General features: G+C 39.8%; 1 protein-coding gene across 3 annotated transcripts in view; it reads left to right on the forward strand.

Annotated features, from left to right (window-relative positions):
* Positions 1-14,578: 14,578 nt before the first annotated feature.
* The window catches only part of TBC1D23 (TBC1 domain family member 23), a 56,084-nt gene continuing 49,069 nt past the window's right edge, over positions 14,579-21,593 (forward strand). Inside the window, exon 1 of one of the 3 annotated variants that reach the window (XM_021692422.1) lies at positions 14,579-15,189. In XM_021692422.1, the coding sequence (XP_021548097.1) occupies positions 15,137-15,189 (53 nt within the window). In that variant the 5' untranslated portion in view covers positions 14,579-15,136. The remainder of the gene's footprint in view (positions 15,190-21,593) is intronic. The other 2 variants (XM_021692421.2, XR_006540941.1) reach the window with 2 other exon arrangements.

Raw genomic sequence — 21,593 nt, forward strand, 5'->3', positions numbered from 1 at the left:
TCCTAAAATAACATTTCCTTGTTCTTAAAGTTTGAGACACATGAGTGGCAGAGAGCAGAATCTGAAAGTTAGCATAGGCCTCCACAGGCCTTTAATCAGCTCTGCTCCTCCATGACCAATGACCTTAATCCAGCTGTACAAGTAATCAAATTATTTCCTACAAGCAAGTACTCTGGTCTAAAGTCATCAGCCTTAATCCAGGGAAGATGCCTCTGCTATCTCCTTTTAGGCTTTCTCCTTCAGCCTCTAGCCTTTCAAATGAAGCAGGTCTGACACCATCTGAGAGACCAGTGCCATTGGAACCATTTAGGCTTTGATTTCCAGAAGTCAGGTGTTTTCCAGTTCTCCAAGTAGAGCTGTTTCAAGATTGATCTAGGCCAGTGGTTCTTATTGCTGCCTGCACATTAGCATCACCCAAGGAAATTTTAGAATACCATTGTGCTTGGGTATGACCCTAGACCAGCACAGTCAGAATCCCTGGGTGTTCCCACATTGTTGTGTGTGGTTTTTGTTAAGCTACTCAGGTTATTCCAATGTTCAGAAGATTGAAAATCACAGTGATGGGCTGAGCTTGCACTAAATAAGAGAATAGAAGAGCTAAAAATAGGAAAGGTGGAGTTAGATAAGCTCATTCCACCCAGGGTCTCAAACAGAATTGGGTATATACTAAAGGCTCAATAAATGCCTGCAGCAAAGAACTTGTTCAAAGGAAATGGTATAATAATACTGAAGGCATTCACAGTCTACTCGTTTCAGGATTCTCTTACCTCCCTGCATAGGAAACATCTGCGAAGAACCACAAGTAAACTTAGAAGTAGGAGAAGCAGGTAGACAAGCCAATATAGAGCAGGAAGAAATGTTTCAAAATATGAATATTATTAAAATATACCTCACCCTCTGTTTTCCTTCCCCTGTCCCATTTTCAATTTCTTAATTCTCCCATTCAAATCACATACAGTGTATCTAAAGACACATAGAATTAAAGGGCCCTGCCATATTCCAAAACACTGCCCTATTACTTCTCTGAGCAGTGACATTTGAACTGAGATGTGAAGTATGAGTATGTTGTGTGTGTATGTTGGGATCTGTGTGTGTACAGGGGTGAGGGGATTTTTCAAGGCAGAGACAGCATGAACAAAGGTCATGTGTTGAAGGCTTATTAAAGGAACACAGAGGAAGCCAGTGTGAGGGGGGAGGGGAATGTGTTATGAGAGGGGACATGAATGTTCAGGAGGTGCCAAAGCAGGCAGGGCCTTGCCCATTAGTTTTCATATACCTATATACCACGTACCACTTTCTTTCATGCATTAAGTCCATTGCATGTTTTCCTGCTTGCTTTGATCCTTTTCTTTTTTTTTTTTTTAAGATTTATTTATTTATTTGAGAGAGAGAAAGAATAGGGGGGAGGGGCAGAGGGAGAGAGAGAAACCCAAGCAGACTCCACCCTGAGCACAGAGCCCAGTGCGGGCTCGATCTCATGACCCTGAGATCACCACCTGAGTTGAAACCAAGAGTCTCCCACTTAACCCACTGCACCACCCAGGCACCCCTGCTTTGATCTACTTTTATGATCTCACCTTCAGTATCAGTGACTGATACTCCTTAAGAACTGCTGACCTCCTTAAGAAAATCTGTAAGTGGTTTTTCTAAAATTCCAAACCTTTATTCTTGTTAAACATAATACACACTCAGTGGAAAAAATTCTAACAATTTATAGATGTATAAGGTGAAAGTTACCTCAAGTCCTACCCACCAAAAACTACCATGGTTAATAATTCTAAATATTCATTTAGGGCAACCCTCTCAGGTCCCCTCCCTCTTTGGGAGCTTTGTGCTATCACTTTACTATCGCTCAATAAACTTTGCTTTGGGGTGCCTGGGTGGCTCAGTTAGTGAAAGGTCTGCCTTTGGCTCAAGTCATGATCTCAGGGTCCTGGGATCGAGCCCCGCATCAGGTTCCCTGCTCAGCGGGGAGACTGCTTCTCCCTCGCCCTTTGCAGCTCCCCCTGCTTGCGCTTTCTTGCTCTCTCTCTGTCCAATAAATAAAATATTTAAAAATTAAAAAAAATAATTCTACATATTCACTTAGACTTTTCCATGTGCACTTACAAATGGTTATCTACATTTTTTTGGAAAAAGCTAAAGAAATACCAGACACACCATTCTGCAACTTGCTTTCCCCTCCCAACTCTTTGTTTTATTTAAAAATAAATAAATGATGGGTGCCTGGGTGGCTCAGTTGGTTAAGCATCTGCCTTTGGCTCAGGTCATGATCCCAGAGTTCCAGGATCGAGCCCCACATGGGGCTCACTGCTCAGTGGGGGGGGGTCTGCTTCTCCCTCTGCCCCCACCTTGCTCTCGTGCTCTCTCTCACTCTCAAATAAAATTTTTAAAAAATAAAAATAATAAATGGGGCGCCTGGGTGGCTCAGTCGTTAAGCGTCTGCCTTCGGCTCAGGTCATGATCCCAGGGTGCTGGGATCGAGCCCCACATCGGGCTCCCTGCTCGGCGGGAAGCCTGCTTCTCCCTCTCCCACTCCCCCTGCTTGTGTTCCTGCTCTCGCTATGTCTCTCTCTGTCAAATAAATAAATAAAATATTTTAAAAATAATAATAATAATAAATAAATGAAACGTTTAACACAATTCCCAAGGAGTAGAAGTGATTTGCTGTTTGACCCAGCTTTTTAAGGCTATGTAGAACCAGAACATACATCAATGGCATATTGTTAGTGGTTGGGAGGAAATGTTTAAGAGTTTTATTTTTTATTAAAAATTTTTCAGCATTATTGAGGTATAATTCACAAATAAAATTCGCAAGTTATTTAAAGTATACATGGTGATAATTTAATATACATATGCATTGTAAAAGGATTCTTCACATCTAGTTGGCACATCCTACAATTTGTTTTTATGATAGACATCTTTCTTTGTCAGTATACATAGCTTTACCTCATTTTATTTTAGCAGTGATATGTTATTTCATCAAATAGATGTACCATTCAATGATGGACAATTTGGTTGACTCCAGTTTTTTGCCATTACAAGCCAAAGAATACATCAGTGAGCATCCTTGTATATGCTTTTGTTCAATTATGCAAATATCTCTATAAGATAAATTCCACAGGGAATGTTTCAAAGGGTATGCATATTTGGATATGAGTATTTCCAAATTCCCATCCAAAATGTTGCACCGATTCACCTCTCACGGTGGCATGAGAGTACCTGTTGCCATTCTCTGTCTCCTGATTTGCTACCTCTCATCTTACAGAAAGAACAAGAATCAGAATTTTACCCAATTCAATCCAATTTTCTGGGCCATGGCCTTGTTTATGACTGCCTAGTATACCCCATTTCCATCCAACCTCTATCTTGAACAGATCCTCCTCCTCCTGAGAGCTCGGTTCCTGCTGTGACCATCATCTATCATCTGGACCATCCCCCCCCCCTGCCTTGTCTTTCATAATCTCTCTCTTACCACAATCTTTCTCATTTGCATTACTTTTCTTCCAGCTCTGTGGCTAATATCCCCATTTAGGGTCTTACTGCCTCTTGCCTGACCTATCTTCAATCCTGTCCACCTTCAATCCAACCTGAACTCATGTTTACATTCATCTTTGTGAAACTCTCTCCTCAGAGTCCTCTCTGAGGTTCTCTCTATTTGAGAACCTTCATGGCTCTCCATTCCCTACCAAATCCTGGCTGAGTTGTCTGTACCATCACTGGTCTGTTCTTCCAACCACCAACATGCCCGGTGCTTTTCTGCATTTGATCAGGTCACTCCCTCCCTGAAGGTGTTTCCCCTTCAGGCCTACCTGAACACTATCTATCCAGGTGAACCACAAAGATATCTGGGGAAAGAGCTTTCCAGATGAAGGGAATGTTAGAGTTGCAGATTATGTAGAGCCTCATTGGACACTGTAAAGACTATAACTAGGCAAAATTTAAGCATCATCCTTATGCAGGAGTATAGGCTTTGTCTCGGCTGACAAATTATAAAATACAAGTCAATAATTGTACAAGTCAATAATTTTTAAAATAATAATATATTTATAGTGGGAAGAAATTCTTTGCTTCAGGCTAAAAATGATGGCATAAGATTTTGCCTCACTCTGGAAGAATTCCGTTAAGCTGAAGCAGAAACATCCAACTGAGCAATCACACCTAATTGTGATATATAATAAGGACCCCAAAGTAATGTCTTCCTTCTTCTTCATCTTTTGTGTTTTCATTAACTTATTTTCTTATTTAATACAAACACGACAATCATTTCTACTTCTAAAGTGCTTCTTAAATCATGAAGATAGAAAACCACTTGCCTATTTAATTTAACTTAAATTCAGACCTCATATTCATTCACTGCTAATTCATAGGGTTGTTGGGAGGATTAAAGGAATTAATAGAAGTGCTTAGAACAATACTTGGCACACCGTAAATGCTCTTTATGTGTTTGCAGTAATAATGTTATATGTATATATACTCTCCATTCATTTATTTATTCATACAGCAAATTACAGCTATGTATCCAGTACTATGCCAGGCACTGGAAATGTAAACATATTAAACTGTTCTCAAAGGATCTCATCTCTATTGGAGAAAACAAATATATAAACACATAATTAAAGTGTGATAAATGCAGTGATTGAGGTGTATTTAAGGCGAAGTGGTAGCAAAAGGCAGAAATGAATAATTCTGCTTGAGAGAAAGAGTTACAGAGAAAATGTTGCTCAAGTGTTAAGGCTAGGCATAACCAGCTGAGAGAAGTTAGTAGAAAGTAACAGGAAATAAGCTTTTAACAAAGACAGAAAGTCACGGAGCAGCAGGGTATATCTGAGGCCTTGTAGAGTGACTGATGTATATATTATAAGGGAAGAAAGTAAAGTACTTATGATTATGAGAGGATTGTATCATTGGTAAAGAATTTGAACATTCTTTATAGAGGATGGTGAGCCACTAAAGGAGTTAGGTAGATTCCCATTTTAGAAAATATGCAGCAAGAGGCACAAATTCAAATAGCTGTGAGGACCAAGCAATTACCAAATGTGTAAACTGAAAAAAACAAACAAACAAACAAAAAACAAGTGTGTAAATTGGGGTATGGTCTAAAGTGATGGGGGAACTGAAAAGTATATAAAGACATTCAAGTGATTAAAAATAACAATGGGGTACTTGGCTGGCTCAGTTGGTAGAGCATGTGACCCTTGATCTCAGGGTTGAGTTGAGCCCCACGTTGGGGGTGGCAATTACTTAAAAATAAAATCTTTAAAAAAATTAAAATTAAAAATAACAACAAAATAAAAGCTGCTAAGTCAATCCAGTGTGAGTGCTGCCAGTTTGAACTCCTGGTATAGAGGTTGTTGTCTGTTTGGGGAAAAGTGGAAGAAGGTAGAGACTAATTAAGGAATCCCTTAACATAAAACATAACAAGGAACAAAAGCAAGAGAAAAGCTGCAGGGGTGAAGGAGGACCCAATCTGAACAATGTTTAGGGAAGAAAAAAAAATCCATAGACCTTGATGACCTATGGAAAGGAAGAAGGAAAGAAGCTAGAATGATTCCCAGGTTTCTGGCTTAGATGACTGGAAATATGATAAAACCATTCACCTCTACAGAAATGGTAAGGACTGGGAAGCAGGTAGACATGATGAGTTGGTTTTAGAAATGTTGAGTTTAGAGTGTTTGTGGGTCATCCAAGTGTAAGCTCCCAGTAGATGGCTAGATTTACAGATGGAAAGTACAAAAGAAAGGCTAGGGCTAAAAAATACAGATATAGGAGTTATCAGGTTATAGGTAGGAATTAACAAGAGAGATGTAGTTGATATTGTCCAGAATAAAAGTGTGAGAAAAATTATAGAGAAGAAATTTTTTAATCTAAATTTTTAAAAATGCTTTTGTATCTCTGGTCATTTTCATATTCATTATAGGCTAAGAATTCTTTTTATTTAACTTTGTATTCTTCTTAAGTGAATTTGGCATGTAGAAATGACAGTGTTAAAATGTACAGCTTAGGGGGTGTGTAGGTGGCTCAGTCATTAAGCGTCTGCCTTCGGCTGGGGTCACGATCCCGGGGCCCTGAGATCGAGCCCCACGTTGGGCTCCCTGCTCCATGAGAAGCCTGCTTCTCCCTCTCCTATTCCCCCTCCTTGTGTTCCCTCTCTGTCTCTCTGTCAAATAAATAAATAAAATCTTAAAAAAAAAAAAAGTACAACTTAGCATGGGTACTGGAGAAACCAGCCTGGAAATAACGTATTTATAGAAAATGTAACATACCACACCTACAACAAGACAGAAGAAAGAAAAATTAAGGAGTTGATCCCATTTACAATTGCACCCAAAACCATAAGATACCTAGGAATAAATCTAACCAAAGAGGCAAAGAATCTGTACTCAGAAAACTAGAGAATACTCATGAAAGAAATTGAGGAAGACACAAAGAAATGGAAAAATGTTCCATGCTCATGGATTGGAAAAATAAATATTGTGAAAATGTCTATGCTACCTAGAGCAATCTATACATTTAATGCAATCCCTATCAAAATACCATCCACTTGTTTCAAAGAAATGGAACAAATAATCCTAAAATTTATATGGAACCAAAAAAGACCCCAAATAGCCAGAGGAATGTTCAAAAAGAAAGGCAAAGCTGGTGGCATCACAATTCCAGACTTCAAGCTCTATTACAAAGCTGTCATCATCAAGACGGTATGGTACTGGCATAAAAACAGACACATAGATCAATGGAACAGAATAGAGAGCCAAGAAATGGACCCTCAACTCTATGGTCAACTAATCTTCAACAAAGCAGGAAAGAATGTCCAATGGAAAAAAGACAGTCTCTTCAACAAATGGTGTTGGGAAAATTGGATAGCCACATGCAGAAGAATGAAACTGGACCATTTCCTTACACCACACACAAAAATAGACTCAAAATGGATGAAAGACCTAAATGTGAGACAGGAGTCCATCAAAATCCTTGAGAACACAGGCACCTCTTCAACCTCAGCCGCAGCAACTTCTTGCTAGACACATCTCCAAAGGCAAAGGAAACAAAGGCAAAAATGAACTACTGGGACTTCATCAAGATAAAAAGCTTTTGCACAGCAAAGGAAACAGTCAGCAAAACCAAAAGACAACCGACAGAATGGGAGAAGATATTTGTAAATGATATATCAGATAAAGGGCTAGTACCCAAAATCTATAAAGAACTCATCAAACTCAACACCCAGAGAACAAATAATCCAATCAAGAAATGGGCAGAAGACACCAACAGATGTTTCTCCAAAGAAGACATCCAAATGGCCAACAGACACATAAAAAAGTGTTTAACATCACTCAGCATCAGGGAAATCCAAATCAAAACCTCAATGAGATACCACCTCACACCAGTCAGAATGGCTAAAATTAACACGTCAGGAAACGACAGATGTTGGCGAGGATGCGGAGAAAGGGGCACCCTCCTACACTGTTGGTGGGAATGCAAGCCGGTGCAGCCACTCTGGGAAACAGTATAGAGGTTCCTCAAAAAGTTGAAAATAGAGCTACCCTATTACCCAGCAATTGCACTACTGGGTATTTACCCCAAAGATACAAATGTAGTGATCTGAAGGGGCACCTGCAACCCAATGTTTGTAGCAGCAATGTCCACAACAGCCAAACTATGGAAAGAGCCTAGATGTCCATCAGCAGATGAATGGATAAAGAAGATGTGGTATATATATACAATATATATATATTGTATATATATACAATGGAATATATATACAATGGTATATATATACAATGCAGCCATCAAAAAATGAAATCTTGCCATTTGCAACAATGTGGATGGAACTAGAGGGTATTATGCTAAGTGAAATAAGTCAATCAGAGAAAGACAATTATCATATGATCTCACTGATATGAGGAATTTGAGAACAAGACAGAAGATCATAAGGGAAGGGAGGGAAAAATGAAACAAGACGAAACCAGAGAGGGAGACAAACAATAAGAGACTCAATCTCAGGAAACAAACTGAGGGTTGCTGGAGTGGGGGGTGGGGTGGGAGGGATAGGGTGGCTGGGTGATGGACATCGGGGAGGGTATGTGCTATGGTGAGCACTGTGAATTGTATAAGAGTGATGAATCACAGACCTGTACCCCTGAAACAAATAATACATTATATGTTAATAAAAAATAAAATGTAACATACCTGTATTTTTTACACATATTGTTAAAAGCATGTATCATGTAAGTATATTCAATTCCTTTAGACGGTTCCTTGCTAAATATTTTATTTGGCAAGACATACACTAAAAATGAAGGGTTAGTACAAGAGTATGAGGTGAATGGAGACAGATCACACATAAAGAATAGCACAGCCATTGTCTAAGAATATTGTTTATAGATTGTATGTGTGAACTCACCAAAAGCAGTACGTTTTTAAAATTTAGGCTAGTTCCAGCTAACATACTGTTTACTATCCCTATTTCCAACCAGCAGTGACTCAACCCTAACAAGAGCCCTTTGTCTGGAATATTTGAGAACAAACTTGGACTGAGGAAAGCGTGAAACAGGTTCCCACATTAAAACATAACCATCCCAGACCAGAAATGGGTCAATCCCCATCAAAATGTTTACTTTGGGTCCAGCTACATAACCTATTAAGAGTCAACTTTGTTTAGCAAAGAAAACTACTAGAAGGATAATGAAGAAATACTATCGTTTCCAGGTCTTTTTTTTTAAATCACTGTTTGCTTAACACTTTTAAGTGAATTAAAAGCAGATGTTGAAATTGTTGCCAACTGTTGACTTGTCATCTGTGAATGGGAATTAACTTGGTTTTGTTCATCATTAAATTAAATGTTAGGCTTCAGTAGTTTAAAGAATCTTGGAATGCAGGTCCTAATGGGATTTTAAAATTACAAATAACGGAAGTAAATTTGATAATTGTGAAGATATATGTCCTTGTAAAATAAAAAGAAAAATTCCTGGGAAAGTTTGGAATTCTGAAACTCAAAAGTCAGGTATTTTGAAACAGAAATCAATATTTTAATATTCAACAAGAACTTTTGGACACCATCTATACTTTCAGCCCTACATTTGGTGTAATGGAGGCTACAAAGGAACTTAAAAGTGGTTATCATTCTCAGAGTGAAAGAGTACAAGATGCTGTATGACTCAGGGCCCACATGAGCGGGCCTGTTAACAGTCCTTCACAAGTTCAGAAGAGGAATAACTCAAGGAGAGCTGAGATGATATGGGCAAGGATCTCAGGGGCAAGTTGGTTGGACAATGATGGATGTACAGGATTTAATATTACCTCAAGTGACACTCAGGTGCTAAAAGGGCTGTTAGCGATTCTTGCCCTTGGGTATTCAAGCTTTTTTGTAGCTGACCTGTGTAACCAATAGGATATTGCAGACATGATGGGTGTGTGACTTTTGAGGCTAGGTCATAAAAAATATTGTGGCTTTAGGGCGCCTGGGTGGCTCAGTTGGTTGAGCGACTGCCTTCGGCTCAGGTCATGATCCTGGAGTCCCTGGATCGAGTCCCGCATTGGGCTCCCTGCTCAGCGGGGAGTCTGCTTCTCCCTCTGACCCTCTTCCCTCTCATGCTCTCTCTCATTCTCTCTCTCAAATAAATAAATAAAATCTTAAAAAAAAAAAATATTGTGGCTTTGGTCTTGGTCTCTCTTAAACTCTCACTCTAGGGGAAGCCAAACTCCATGTTAAGAGGACATTCAAGCAGCCCATGCAAAGACTAATTTGGAGAGGACCCTAAGCCTCCTGCCGATAGTCAACACCAACTTGTCAGGCATGTGAGTGAGCCACCACAGACGTAGAGCCTCCAGCCCTAGTGAAGTCTTCAAATGACTACATAACTGCAAACCTGGCCAATATCTTGACTAACCTCAAGAGACCCTGACCCAGAACATCCACTTACCTGCTTCTAATTCCTGATCCACAGAAATTGTGAGATAATAAATGTTTTAGGACACAGAGTTTTGGGGTGATTTTTAATATAGCAGTAGATTAATACAATTTATTAGGTCTTCATCTTCACCTGGGAATACATGAAAATCAAGAAGAGATTGCTTAAATATGAATAAAGGAACAACAGCTGACATCATTTCTCTCTTGTTAAAAGAAATGTTATAATATTATAATGAAAAGTGAAATAAATTCTACTACACTAACATAACAATTGACCACACAGATGAGTTCACAATCCCTACCTGCCTCAATCCCAACCAGCTGTATAGGTGAATGACTTCATCCATTCAAAAATACTTCAAAAAACCACCCCCCACAAAAACCTCTTAGTTCATTTGACAAATATTTATTGAGAATAAACTATGTGTCAAAATATGAATTAAGTACACATAATAAAATATAAATTACATAATTATATGGCATAGAAGAGCAAATAATAGATGAAACATTTTTTTTATAGTTTCATTTAAAACCAAGAGACTTAAATTTTCCCTTTATAAAAATTGCAACTTGATTTTGTCCAAGGATAATATGGCATAATTCTACACCTCCTTATTTGGGTGTGGGGATACAATTAGCTGCACAAATACAAGCAGGTAACATACCCTATGTGGATGACTGGGTGTGCCTTTTTTGGACATGCATCTTGGGATAGCTGCACTGTGCACAGTTCCGGATGGTCACCACTATCAGCATCACCTTAGTACAGCATTGGGTCTATAAAAAAAGAGAGTCCAACTCCCTCTGCTCCAGTGGGATATAGAGAAGTACAAGAACAGAAAGTGTTCCTAGTATTATTGATGAAATCTTCTTAAAATTAGGAAAAAAGAGAAATGTAAGAAAATACATACAGATGATTTCTTCTCTAGCTCTTGAAAAGGGTTTTTTTTTTTTTAAGGCAGAGATCCATTACCAGAATTTAACAAATTCTACTTGTAGTTCCATGCTATTTTTTTGAAACACATAACAATTGAGGTAAATGGCAGGACTATGAGATTTTTTTTAAAGCATAAAATACTCAGAAGTTACACCCATAAAAATTTACAGCCAGCTAGAAAATGTTCTGTGGCCATAGCGTGGTCCTTGTCATCTCAGGAAGTAAGGTGTATTGGGGAAAATGTGGACAAACCAGATTCAGAGCAAGTAGAAGAGCTTATGATAACAAACCCATCAGCAAGGGGGTCAGTACTAACTCAGCAGCTTGGAGTTCAACAACCCAGTGCGGTGTTTGTCCTTTCAGAAGATAAGACAAGGTGAGGGTAAAGTGTGGATGACCCTGATCCAGAGCAAGAGAAAGAGGAGAAAGGGCTTATAGGCAGAGGACTCACCTACCACTGAGATCTGTAGTAACTGCAGCTTGGATGTTAACAAGCAAAACATGAGCAAACACCATACACTGTGGAAAGTAAACCAGTAGAACCTGTTCAAGAAAGAGGAACCAAAGGCATACCAAGTTTCAAGGACTTCACCTAACAAGCAGATTCCTAGAATTACCACTGGAGGAAGAGGATGTCATCTTGGTGAATATCATGAACTCAGAGTGAACTCAGCAGAACATAGAACAGGTTGATGAGTAAAGAACAAATGATATAACTCCAGAAAATATTATCATTAACCAATTTCAAGTGAGATCTTGTCCCCAGTGTGTTATATATTAACATCATATTAACCCTATCTAGACTGGCTACAGAATTTGTGGGGGGCCCTGTACAAAAAGAAAGAGACCTCCTGTTCCTAAATCATTAGGAATTTCAAGATGGCAATAGCAGGGCACTAAACTAAGTGCAGGGCCCTTCTAAGCACGGGGTCTTGTGCGTTGACCAGGTTGCATGCTCATGAAGCTGACTCTGGCCCTACTAAAAATGAGTGGAAGTCAGAAGTTTTGACTTTACTTCTACAAAGTGAAGAACTGCTTCAAATGTCAAGTGAGATATATATATATTTTTTAAGATTTTATTTGTCTATTTTACAGAGAGAGAGCACAAGCAGGGGGAACAGTAGAGGGAGAGGGAGAAGCAGGCTCCCCGCCGAGCAGGGAGCCCGACACGGGGCTTGATCCCAGGACCCTGAGATCATGACCCGAGCCGAAGGCAGAGGCTCAACCATCTGAGCCACCCAGGCGCCCCGTCAAGTGAGATATTTTTTTCTTTAAAGATTTTATTTTTTTGACAGAGAGATATATAGAGAGAACAAGTAGGCAGAGAGGCAGGCAGAGGGAGAGGGAGAAGCAGGCTCCCCGCCGAGCAGGGAGCCCGATGCAGGGCTCAATCCCAAGACCCTGGGATCATGACCCCAGCCGAAGGCAGCCGCCTAACTAACTGAGCCACCCAGGCGCCCCAAGTGAGATATTTTTAATGCAATAGTATCTTTACCACAGTATAAAGCAATCACTGATTTAATTATACTAAACATGAACATTACGATTGAGGATTAGAAACACCTTAACCAGTGAACAACTGCTTGTCAAGTCACTGATATAATAGTTTAATAACTTGAAACATTTTAAAAGAGATTTTATTCATTTATTTCAGAGAGAGAGAAAGAGCACAAGCAGGAGGAGTGGCAGAGGGAGATCCTGACTTGGGGGGGGCGGGGCAGCAGGGTGCTGGATCCCAGGACCCTGGCATCAGGACCTGAGCCAAAGGCAGACACTTAACCGACTGAGCCACCCAGGCGCCCCAACATAATAGTTTTTAAAACCATTTTATTTTTTATTTTTTTAAGATTTTATTTATTTATTTGACAGAGAGAGACAGCGAGAGAGGGAACACAAGCAGGGGGAGTGGGAGAGGGAGAAGCAGGCTTCCTGCTGAGCAGGGAGCCCGCCAGATGCGGGGCTCTATCCCAGGACCCTGGGACCATGACCTGAGCCGAAGGCAGACGCTTAACAACTGAGCCACTCAGGTGCCCCAGTTTTTAAAACCATTTTAGAAAAGCTTCTGAAAACCCACCAACAATTGAAGGAACACAGTGGAAGTCTTGAAGTTAGGATGGTAAATTGACCTAGATTCTTGCCTCTCATTCTTTTTGATGGTTGTCATCAAACCCCTCATTCCATGTTAAAAGAAATTTTCCCCATGGAAGGAAAAGATCCTGGGCTTGGAAATGGGTGTAATAACATGTGGCTCTGCATCATCCCCCTTTTGGGAAGAGAGTAAACATGTTTTTGGTTGTTAATGAAATGTCTGGACTATGCTTTCTGCTTATTTTAGTCAAATAGTTTTAAAATTATGAAAAATTCTGTATACTAAAGTATAGACTCTATAAAGAATAGTGAACACCTACTGTACTACACTTCTCAGCTCTTAAGAAACAAAATATTAAAAATATAAATGAAGCCATTTCTTCCCCTTCCCCCAAATGTAATTCTGAGAACTGCAGAACTTTCCACAGATAACAACTGTCCAAACCTCTGCACTAAGAGACTTGACCAAACTCTAGCATGGTTTCCAGCAACTTAACACCATGTCCCTAGGAGGACTCTAGCCCCCCACGGGAATCCAGCTCCTCATTAAAATGCCTGATTGAGAAAGTTCAGCTGCCAGGAGAATTCACTCTTTGTTCTAGCCAATCCTGATGATAGGTTTCTGACCTCTCTTTCTTGGAGCATTTATTAGAAAGGGTTTACAACTGTGAGTATGTTTCTCTCACAACTTAAAAGTGTCCTTCTCAAGGATCTGAGAGTCATTTCTTTGAAATGTAATAATCAGGAATGATAGGGCCACTGTCTCCCAGCCTCTGTGGGAGGATAGAATCCTAACTTCAAAAATTGCCAGCTAGCAGACACAGCTGGCCTAATCACAGTCACACTGGCTAACCCTTTGTAATTTTTCACTTCTCTGACTCTAATGAGCCCCCACTCTCCCTACTCCCTCATTCTCCCTTTAAAACCTCTAATCACCTCTGCACCAATTGGAACAGAGCTCAGCTCTTTCCCCGTACTGTCAGTAGTTTCTGAATAAAATCTGTTTTCACTGCTTTAACTAATGTCTGGCTGTATGAGAAATGCCATTCCAGTTTTTCTATCCTTCCCATTCCCCTTCATTTTTAAAAGCACATATGCATCTATTCATAAACAGCATATTGTTTTGCCTATTTTTAACACCAAATATAAATGACACCATACCTTACCTAAACTTCTGCAATCTGTTTTGTCCATTCAACATTATATTTTTCCGATTTATTCATATTGCTACATGCATCTCTACTTCATCGGTGTTGGTTTCAAGGCTTGCAAAAGCGTTTCTCTAGGTCCATCCTCCTGAGCTTGTGCCCACCCGGATGGTAAAGGGGAGACAAGAGGCTGCTGCTTTGATGGTGGTGGTGTGGACCGAGCTTGGACGTGGAGGCCAAGGTGCCCATACCTGTGGAGTGAACTGGAAAGGAAGTAGGGTGGGAAGAGAAGAAATGCGGCAGCTCTATTTGGGACTCCAGGAATTCTAAGTATCTGAATTTGGATTTGACCTTCCAGGTTATTAGGAAGATACATATAAAGGTGGGAGGTTGGAGCATATTTCCTCTATTTTTAGCGCTTGTTTTCAAACAACTTCAACTTCAAACAACTTCCAAGTATTCAGGCATAAAGTATGCGGCCTCCATTTGTACTTCTGACCGCGCCCCACAAATAGGGGTGGGCGTGACCTTTCTTACACCCAACTCTTTCCGCAAACCGAGTTGTTACAGCAGGAAATGACTAAAGTGTGGCTATACTCCTACCTTCACCTTCCCTGTGGAATTCCCCCCTCTCCTACTCTCTCCACTAGTTAGGACTCCCGATTCTGATTTTGTTAAGAAGGACGCCAAGACGTAATGAAGAAGCCAAATGGACGCTAAAAAGCGACGCTCACAAGGCCTTTTACCAGGTCACGCTCCCTCATCAAGCTCCGCCCACTCTCCCTACTCCCTCATTCCGTCCGGGTCCCCGAGGCATCCTGGGACATGTAGTCTTTGAAAGGGCAACAGCTTTGACTAAGTCTCCTCCCCCAAGCTGCCTTTTGCTCTGGGGATGTCGTGACGTTGCGTTCCTCCCGTCTCTTGCCTCCTCCCTCTTTCTTTTCCTCTCCAGAAGCTCAGTCCCAGACTTCCGAGAATCTTTTACGACATTGGGTCTCCGAGTCGGTCCCGGCGCCGGGTCCACTTTTCGGCAAAGTGACGTGGACGTCAACAGCAATGGCGGAAGGAGAAGAGGTTCTGCTAGGGCCAACGTCAAGCAGTGACGGCTGGTGAGTGAAAGCCCGGGGCTGATTCTTATTGCCCCTATATTCTTCCTTCTCACCATCCTGCCCGGCCTTGAGGCACTGGCAGGCGCCAGCGTGGAACGGGAAGACCCGTCCTGGACAAAGTCCACTGCCCAGCCCCGCCCCCTCTGCCGGCCGGGTCCTTTCAGCCAATTCCGTCAAGCTAGAGGGGCTGAGGCCCGACTCCAAGGGAGAGGGGTGTCGTCCAGGTCCTGGGCCTCAGTTCGGTCCTCCTGTTTCGTTCACCGGTCCAAAACGTGCTGGAGAGGGTGGCTTCAGGGCTGGGTTTGGCCGGAATATGTGGCCCTGGGAGTTAGAGTAGGTTGGTTCGGAAGGAAGTTGCGTGGATATAGATCTGAGGCGCTAGAATACCATTTGAAGACAAGACACTTGAAATTACCACCGCAACCTTTGCCTGAGAGGTTGAGAGATACACCCAGGGAGGATCCCTCCCATAGAGTTGAGATATTTTTTATCCTAGTTTTTATTTCTTGTTTTGCATTTCAACAGTTCCCACTATTCGTCTCACACAAGTCGTCTTTTTTCTTCCGACCACTTTCCTCACAGCTCAGTCTTTACAGCTTTGGATGCTTTCTGGACATTGCTCTTGCTGCTCCCAAGCCTTTGCATGCTTACCTGACTTACACTCAGGGTTGTGGGGGGGGAGGGACCTCCAATAATTTTCGGTGGACTTTAGTCACCCAGTGTCGTTAATCTTTGGGAAAGGCCCCTACTTTTGAAATAGTTGATCTTTAAAATACATTTTTAGGGACAATATCATAAAAAAAAATGAAACCCTTAGAGGCTTTTTGAATTTTTATATTTAAGTATATTGACCACATGTATTAGATAGTTTTAGATTTGCTTTTTCATTACATGACATGTATACAGCTCATGTAATAAAGCTGTTTGCCTAAAATTATACAGGACATTTTAGACATGGACTTTAATCCTTGAGAAAGAAATGGAAATCATTGAAAGGGATAGATAATATAGTAACTGAGAAATTCAACTCTCAATTAGCAGACATCCAGTATCACCTTAGTGCATGCATGGACTCTCCAAGGTGTAAGAGGAAAACTTACCGGTGACCTACGTGTAGTTTCTTTTCTCAATTTGCTTATATTGGAGCTGTGACAGTTACACTAAGTAACAAGGTAAAATTGATCCAGCTCTTTGGGAATGTGAGTGAAAGTGTTACAGGATTTCCGGGGGGTGGGGTGGGGTGGGCAGAAGCCACTTCATTTGCAGTTATTGGAGAAAGCTTCATGGAAGCAAAGGTGTTTGAATTAGGCCTTGAAGAATCAACAGGATTTAGACTAGTGTTGTCCAATAGAAGTATAATGTGGGCCACATATGTAATTTAAAATTTTCTTTTTAAGATTTTTTATTATTTTTTTTTAATTTTTAAGTAATCTCTACACCCAACCTGGGGCTCAAACTCACAACCTGACATCAAAAGTCACATGTTCCCCCAACTGAGCCAGCCAGGTGCCCCTATAATTTAAAATTTTCTAGTAGCCACATTAAAAACTAAAACAAAAAACAAAAAGCAGTTGAAATTATTTTATTATATCCCAAATATTATTTCAACATATCATTGTTATACAAAGAAACCAATTAGATAATTTTACATCTTTTTTGGTAAAAAGTCTTCAAAATTCAACATGTATTTTACCTTTATCCTACATCTCAATTGGATCTAGCCACATTTCAAGTGTTAAATAGCCACACATGGCTAGTGGCTAACATTGGATAGTGCGTTCAGATTAACAGATGGGAAAGGCCTCTGAATGGAGTAATTGTGTGAGTATGGACATAGGCAAGAAAACTAATGATTATTTGGAGAGTGAGGACTAGAACTTCATGAAATTTGCTGTCTTGGAAGTGTGAATTTTTGTATCATAAACCTTCTCTGTTCAGCTTATTGGAGGCCATGAGAAATGTTTCTAGAGTTAAAGCATCTTTGAGAAGTTCTTAGGAGGATTGTGAATATGAGCCTGATTCACAGAGGCAAGGAACATGGAGCTAATGGTTGTTAAAGTAGCATTTGTTCTCTTCTAGGGTTGTATCTTTTGTGTGACTTTCAATTTTTGTTGTTTATATTTTCATGAATGGAGGATTTCCGTGATTTCTGCTCTCCTTCCATTCTCATGTAATCTTTCTCCTTTTTCTCTGCTTACTCCACTCCGGGGTGTCCCCTAGGAGTGAGTTTGAATACAATCAGAGAAGACATTTGGATTTGGAGCCATAGATTTGGTAAAGCCTCTGTTCTTAGACTAGTGAATGGATTGTTATGGAATGGGCAGGGTTTACTCTTTCCAAAAAAAAGTCACTTTTTTTTTTTTTTTTTTGGAGAGAGAGTGTGTGTGGTGGTGGTGGTGGTGGAGGGGCAGAGGGAGAGGGAGAGAGAGAATCTTAAGCAGGCTCCACGCTGGGCTTGATCTTTTGACCCTGAGATAATTACCTGAGCTGAAATCAAGCGTCACATGCTTAACCGACTAAGCTACCCAGGCGCCCCAAGTCACATTTTTATTGTAACTTTTTCTGAAATGTGTTATATATCTCGTTGCCTAACTGGAACTTAGCTCAGTGACTTAGGATCATTCAGTTTACAGATATAAGTGTGTAAGAATAAAACTAGGTCCCTTTCCTCAAGGAATTTGTGGTCTAGTTAGAGGAGGCACATTTAAGAATATCAATTACTATTATACTTCTGTATTATAGTGCGACCTATCTAGGCAGAAAGGGTCGATTGTTGCTATGTTAAATGGCCCCATACAACCATCTCTTTTTGAGATTGCTTTTTGGTAGTTTTTTTCTGTTTTCTTTCTTTGTTAGTGGTATTTCCCAGTTTGTTCTTAGTCTGTGAAACTAGGTAGCTGACCATGTTAAAATTGTGTATACATTTGTAAAATGGCTCAGGATGGGGCCCAAAGATCTTAAAAGTACAAGATGACACTTGCATATTTTCAGTTATGTTCCAGGCCAGTTCTTCTCAAAATTTAAATGTGCTTTAGAATTACCCGGGGATCTTGTTAAAATGTAGATTCACTAGATTTGCTTGGGACCTGAGATTTCTGACTGACTAGCTAATAGGTGATGGCAATTCTGCTGGTTCATGGACCATACTCTTTAGCAAGGTTCTAGGTGATGTATAGCTCAAAATGAGTTGGTCAGAGGAATTTATCTCTATATATTACCTGCTATATTTTTTCCCCTAACACATTATGCTGTAATTTATCTGATTACATGATTTATCATTGCTGTTTACATAGTGAACTTCTCAAGGGCAGCGGCTGATAGCAGGTGGCTCAGTAGATGTTTATTGTCTGAATGACATTTGTAAAATCATGTGCAATAACATACCAACCTGTCATTTCATATACATTTTCTGACTCCATTGTTTTTGTGAACTGTAATCGTATGCTTGTATGCTCACCTTTTCAGAAAATAGCTCTCTAACTTTCTGAAACTGCAGCCACATAAGCTCAGAGGATGTGGAGAAATCTTTTAAAAATGTTTATAGCGAGTTTGAAATTATTATTAAAAAAAATTTTTTTAATAATTAAGTAAACTACTCCCAATATGGGTCTTGAGTTCATGACCCTGAGATCAAGAGTCTCATGTGCTACTACTGAGCCAGCCAGGTGCCCGCGAGTTTGAAATTATTTAAATTTAAACAAGCTGTTGGTTTGTAAAAATCAAACAAATGTTAAATTTTTACAGTTCAGAGATTGATAATTACTCTTCTCAGTATTGAAGCAGTCAGCCTTGGATTTGAACAAAAGTTTCTCATTTTCTGAGGCGTTCTTTCTGACATAAGGCCTAAACATCTAAAGTCCTAATTTTAAAAATATATTTTATATAGATACTAATTTTACAACAACTGTTGGTATCCTGAGTTTAGTTTAAAATTTTTGTACAATATTCACTTTATTTATTTTTTTTTTTTAAAGATTTTTATTTGAGAGAGAGAGAGAGAGAGCGCACATGAGAGGGGGGAGGGTCAGAGGGAGAAGCAGACTCCCTGCTGAGCAGGGAGCCCGATGCGGGACTTGATCCCAGGACTCCAGGATCATGACCTGAGCTGAAGGCAGTCGCTTAACCAACTGAACCACCCAGGAGCCCTACAATATTCACTTTAAAATCATGATTATAATTTATTGCTAAACTTTTCATAAAATTGTAAAAGTAGCAGTTCATAAAGAAGCTTTTATTTTTCATTTGAAATGTGAATAGAATTGTTTTGGGAATAATAGGGTCTTTTTCAAAGTTCTGTGCACTTTGTAAATAGTGTTCTCAGTGCTTCCCATTTCATAAGCATTGAAATATGAGGAGAGATTTAAGGAGTAGGTGATTGCAATTTCAGACATGATATAATCAGTATATTTACATATAAGAAATACATTTAATATGAAAGAGAATGGGACTCGTTTAAGAGGAATATTAGCAGCTTGTGGTTCTGGGCAGACTAGGTATTACCTTGAAGAAAAGGAAAAGGAAAATAAGCCTTATTGTTTTGAATTAGGGGTTTTTAAGTGACAACTGTTTGATTTTGTAAATTATAAGCAGAATGCAGACAATAATTAGAAATTAAGAAGACTTAAAAAAAGAAATTAAGATTTATTTTGTTTATACTGTTTACATTAATGTTTTTCTTATAATTCAGATTTTACTGTTTTTTTTTTAAAGATTTTATTTATTTATTTGAAAGAGAGAGACTGAGAGAGAGAGAACATGAGAGGGGGGGAGGGTCAGAGCGAGAAGGAGACTCCCCGCCGAGCAGGGAGCCCCATGCGGGACTTGATCCCTGGACTCCAGGATCACGACCTGAGCCAAAGGCAGTCGCCCAACCAACTGAGCCACCCAGGCGCCCCTGTTTTTAAAGGTAATTCCTAAATAATAATTCAGTTCTAGGATTTTGCTCCTGTGGATGTTAGTAATTGGTTTTTGCGTGCCAAAAAAAAAGTATTCAGTTAATTTATTTTCCTTTATTTGTACTTACTGTAAAGAGTCCAGGTGCATTCCCTATCTTAGAGGCAAGTCAGGTAATTCTGGAGCACCCTGTTAAGTGTGCTGCAATACACAGCCAACTTATGAGTAGGTGTCTTCTGAACAGAATTGAGAAACTATGTGTGGCAAATCATTTCTGCTGCTTATGCTAAAATGTGGATTCTACTTGGTATAAACTAAAAACAGTGGCTTCCCTCATGTCTCAAAAAGCAAAACAGAGTTTAGCAAAGCATTCAGCAGACATTAACTAAATACTGGTTATATTCAAGCTGTTGTGTGGTGTTTTAGAAAAAATTTGAGACAGATTTAAAACCAGAAGCCAGAAGTTGCATTGTTTTCACTTGCTTGAATAGGATTATATAGCTTGAAAGGGGACAGTGCTTGAAGTAACTTATTTAGATATTGAGAATTTTGAATGAAGAATAAATCAGTCCCATGTTAGGCTTACAAGAACAAATTGTTTCTTGTGGAAATGCAAGAGCAGTAAGTTAAGAGCCAATTAAAAAAAAAAGCCTATTTCCTGAAATTTCATGTATATTTGTTTTTGTTTTTTTTTTAAAGATTTTATTTATTTATTTGAGAGAGAGAGAACACATGAGAGGGGATAGGGTCAGAGGACGAAGCAGACTCCCTGCCAAGCAGGGAGCCCGATGCGGGACTCGATCCAGGGACTCCAGGATCATGACCTGAGCCGAAGGCAGTCGCTCAACCAACTGAGCCACCCAGGCGCCCCATGTATATTTGTTTTTAAGAGTGTCTAACCTCTGACCTGAGCTGAGAAAATGATCAGTAACTAAATCATTAAATCATTTGTTTCAAGTTTCCTCTCTTTTTCTTGAGAGTTGAAGAAGTATTTTCTTATCCTTAAGCTGACATAGCATTTCATAGTTGGGTGGGAATGCTGTAGTGTGTGCTTTTCTTGCTTTAAAGCAGTTGTTACATAAAACTAGTTGCTATGGTGATATTTAATAATTTTAGCAGGATATAAGAAAAATACTATATGTTTGCATAGGGCTTTATCTCTTATGTGATGCTCATATATACTATCTCATTTGGCTTTTACAACAATTCTATGAGAAGGGGAAGTTATGAATTATTGTAGTTTTCTGGTTAGAGATGAGAAGACAGGCTTAGGATTGTCAGATGACAAACCCAGTTAGTGGAAAATCTGGGACTTAAACTTCTATCTCTTTCAGCCCTGTGTTCTTTCTAAAGTTGATTGCATATATTATGTATTTCACATATACTTAAACTTGACACCTAGAGAGAACCCAATTAAAAGTATGCTAGTTCTGGGGCACCTGGGTGGCTCAGTCAGTTAGGCGTCTGACTCTTGATATCAGCTCAGGTCTTCATCTCAGGGTTGTGAGTTC

Source organism: Neomonachus schauinslandi, chromosome 1 (assembly GCF_002201575.2).
Source record: "Neomonachus schauinslandi chromosome 1, ASM220157v2, whole genome shotgun sequence".
NCBI lineage: Eukaryota > Metazoa > Chordata > Mammalia > Carnivora > Phocidae > Neomonachus > Neomonachus schauinslandi.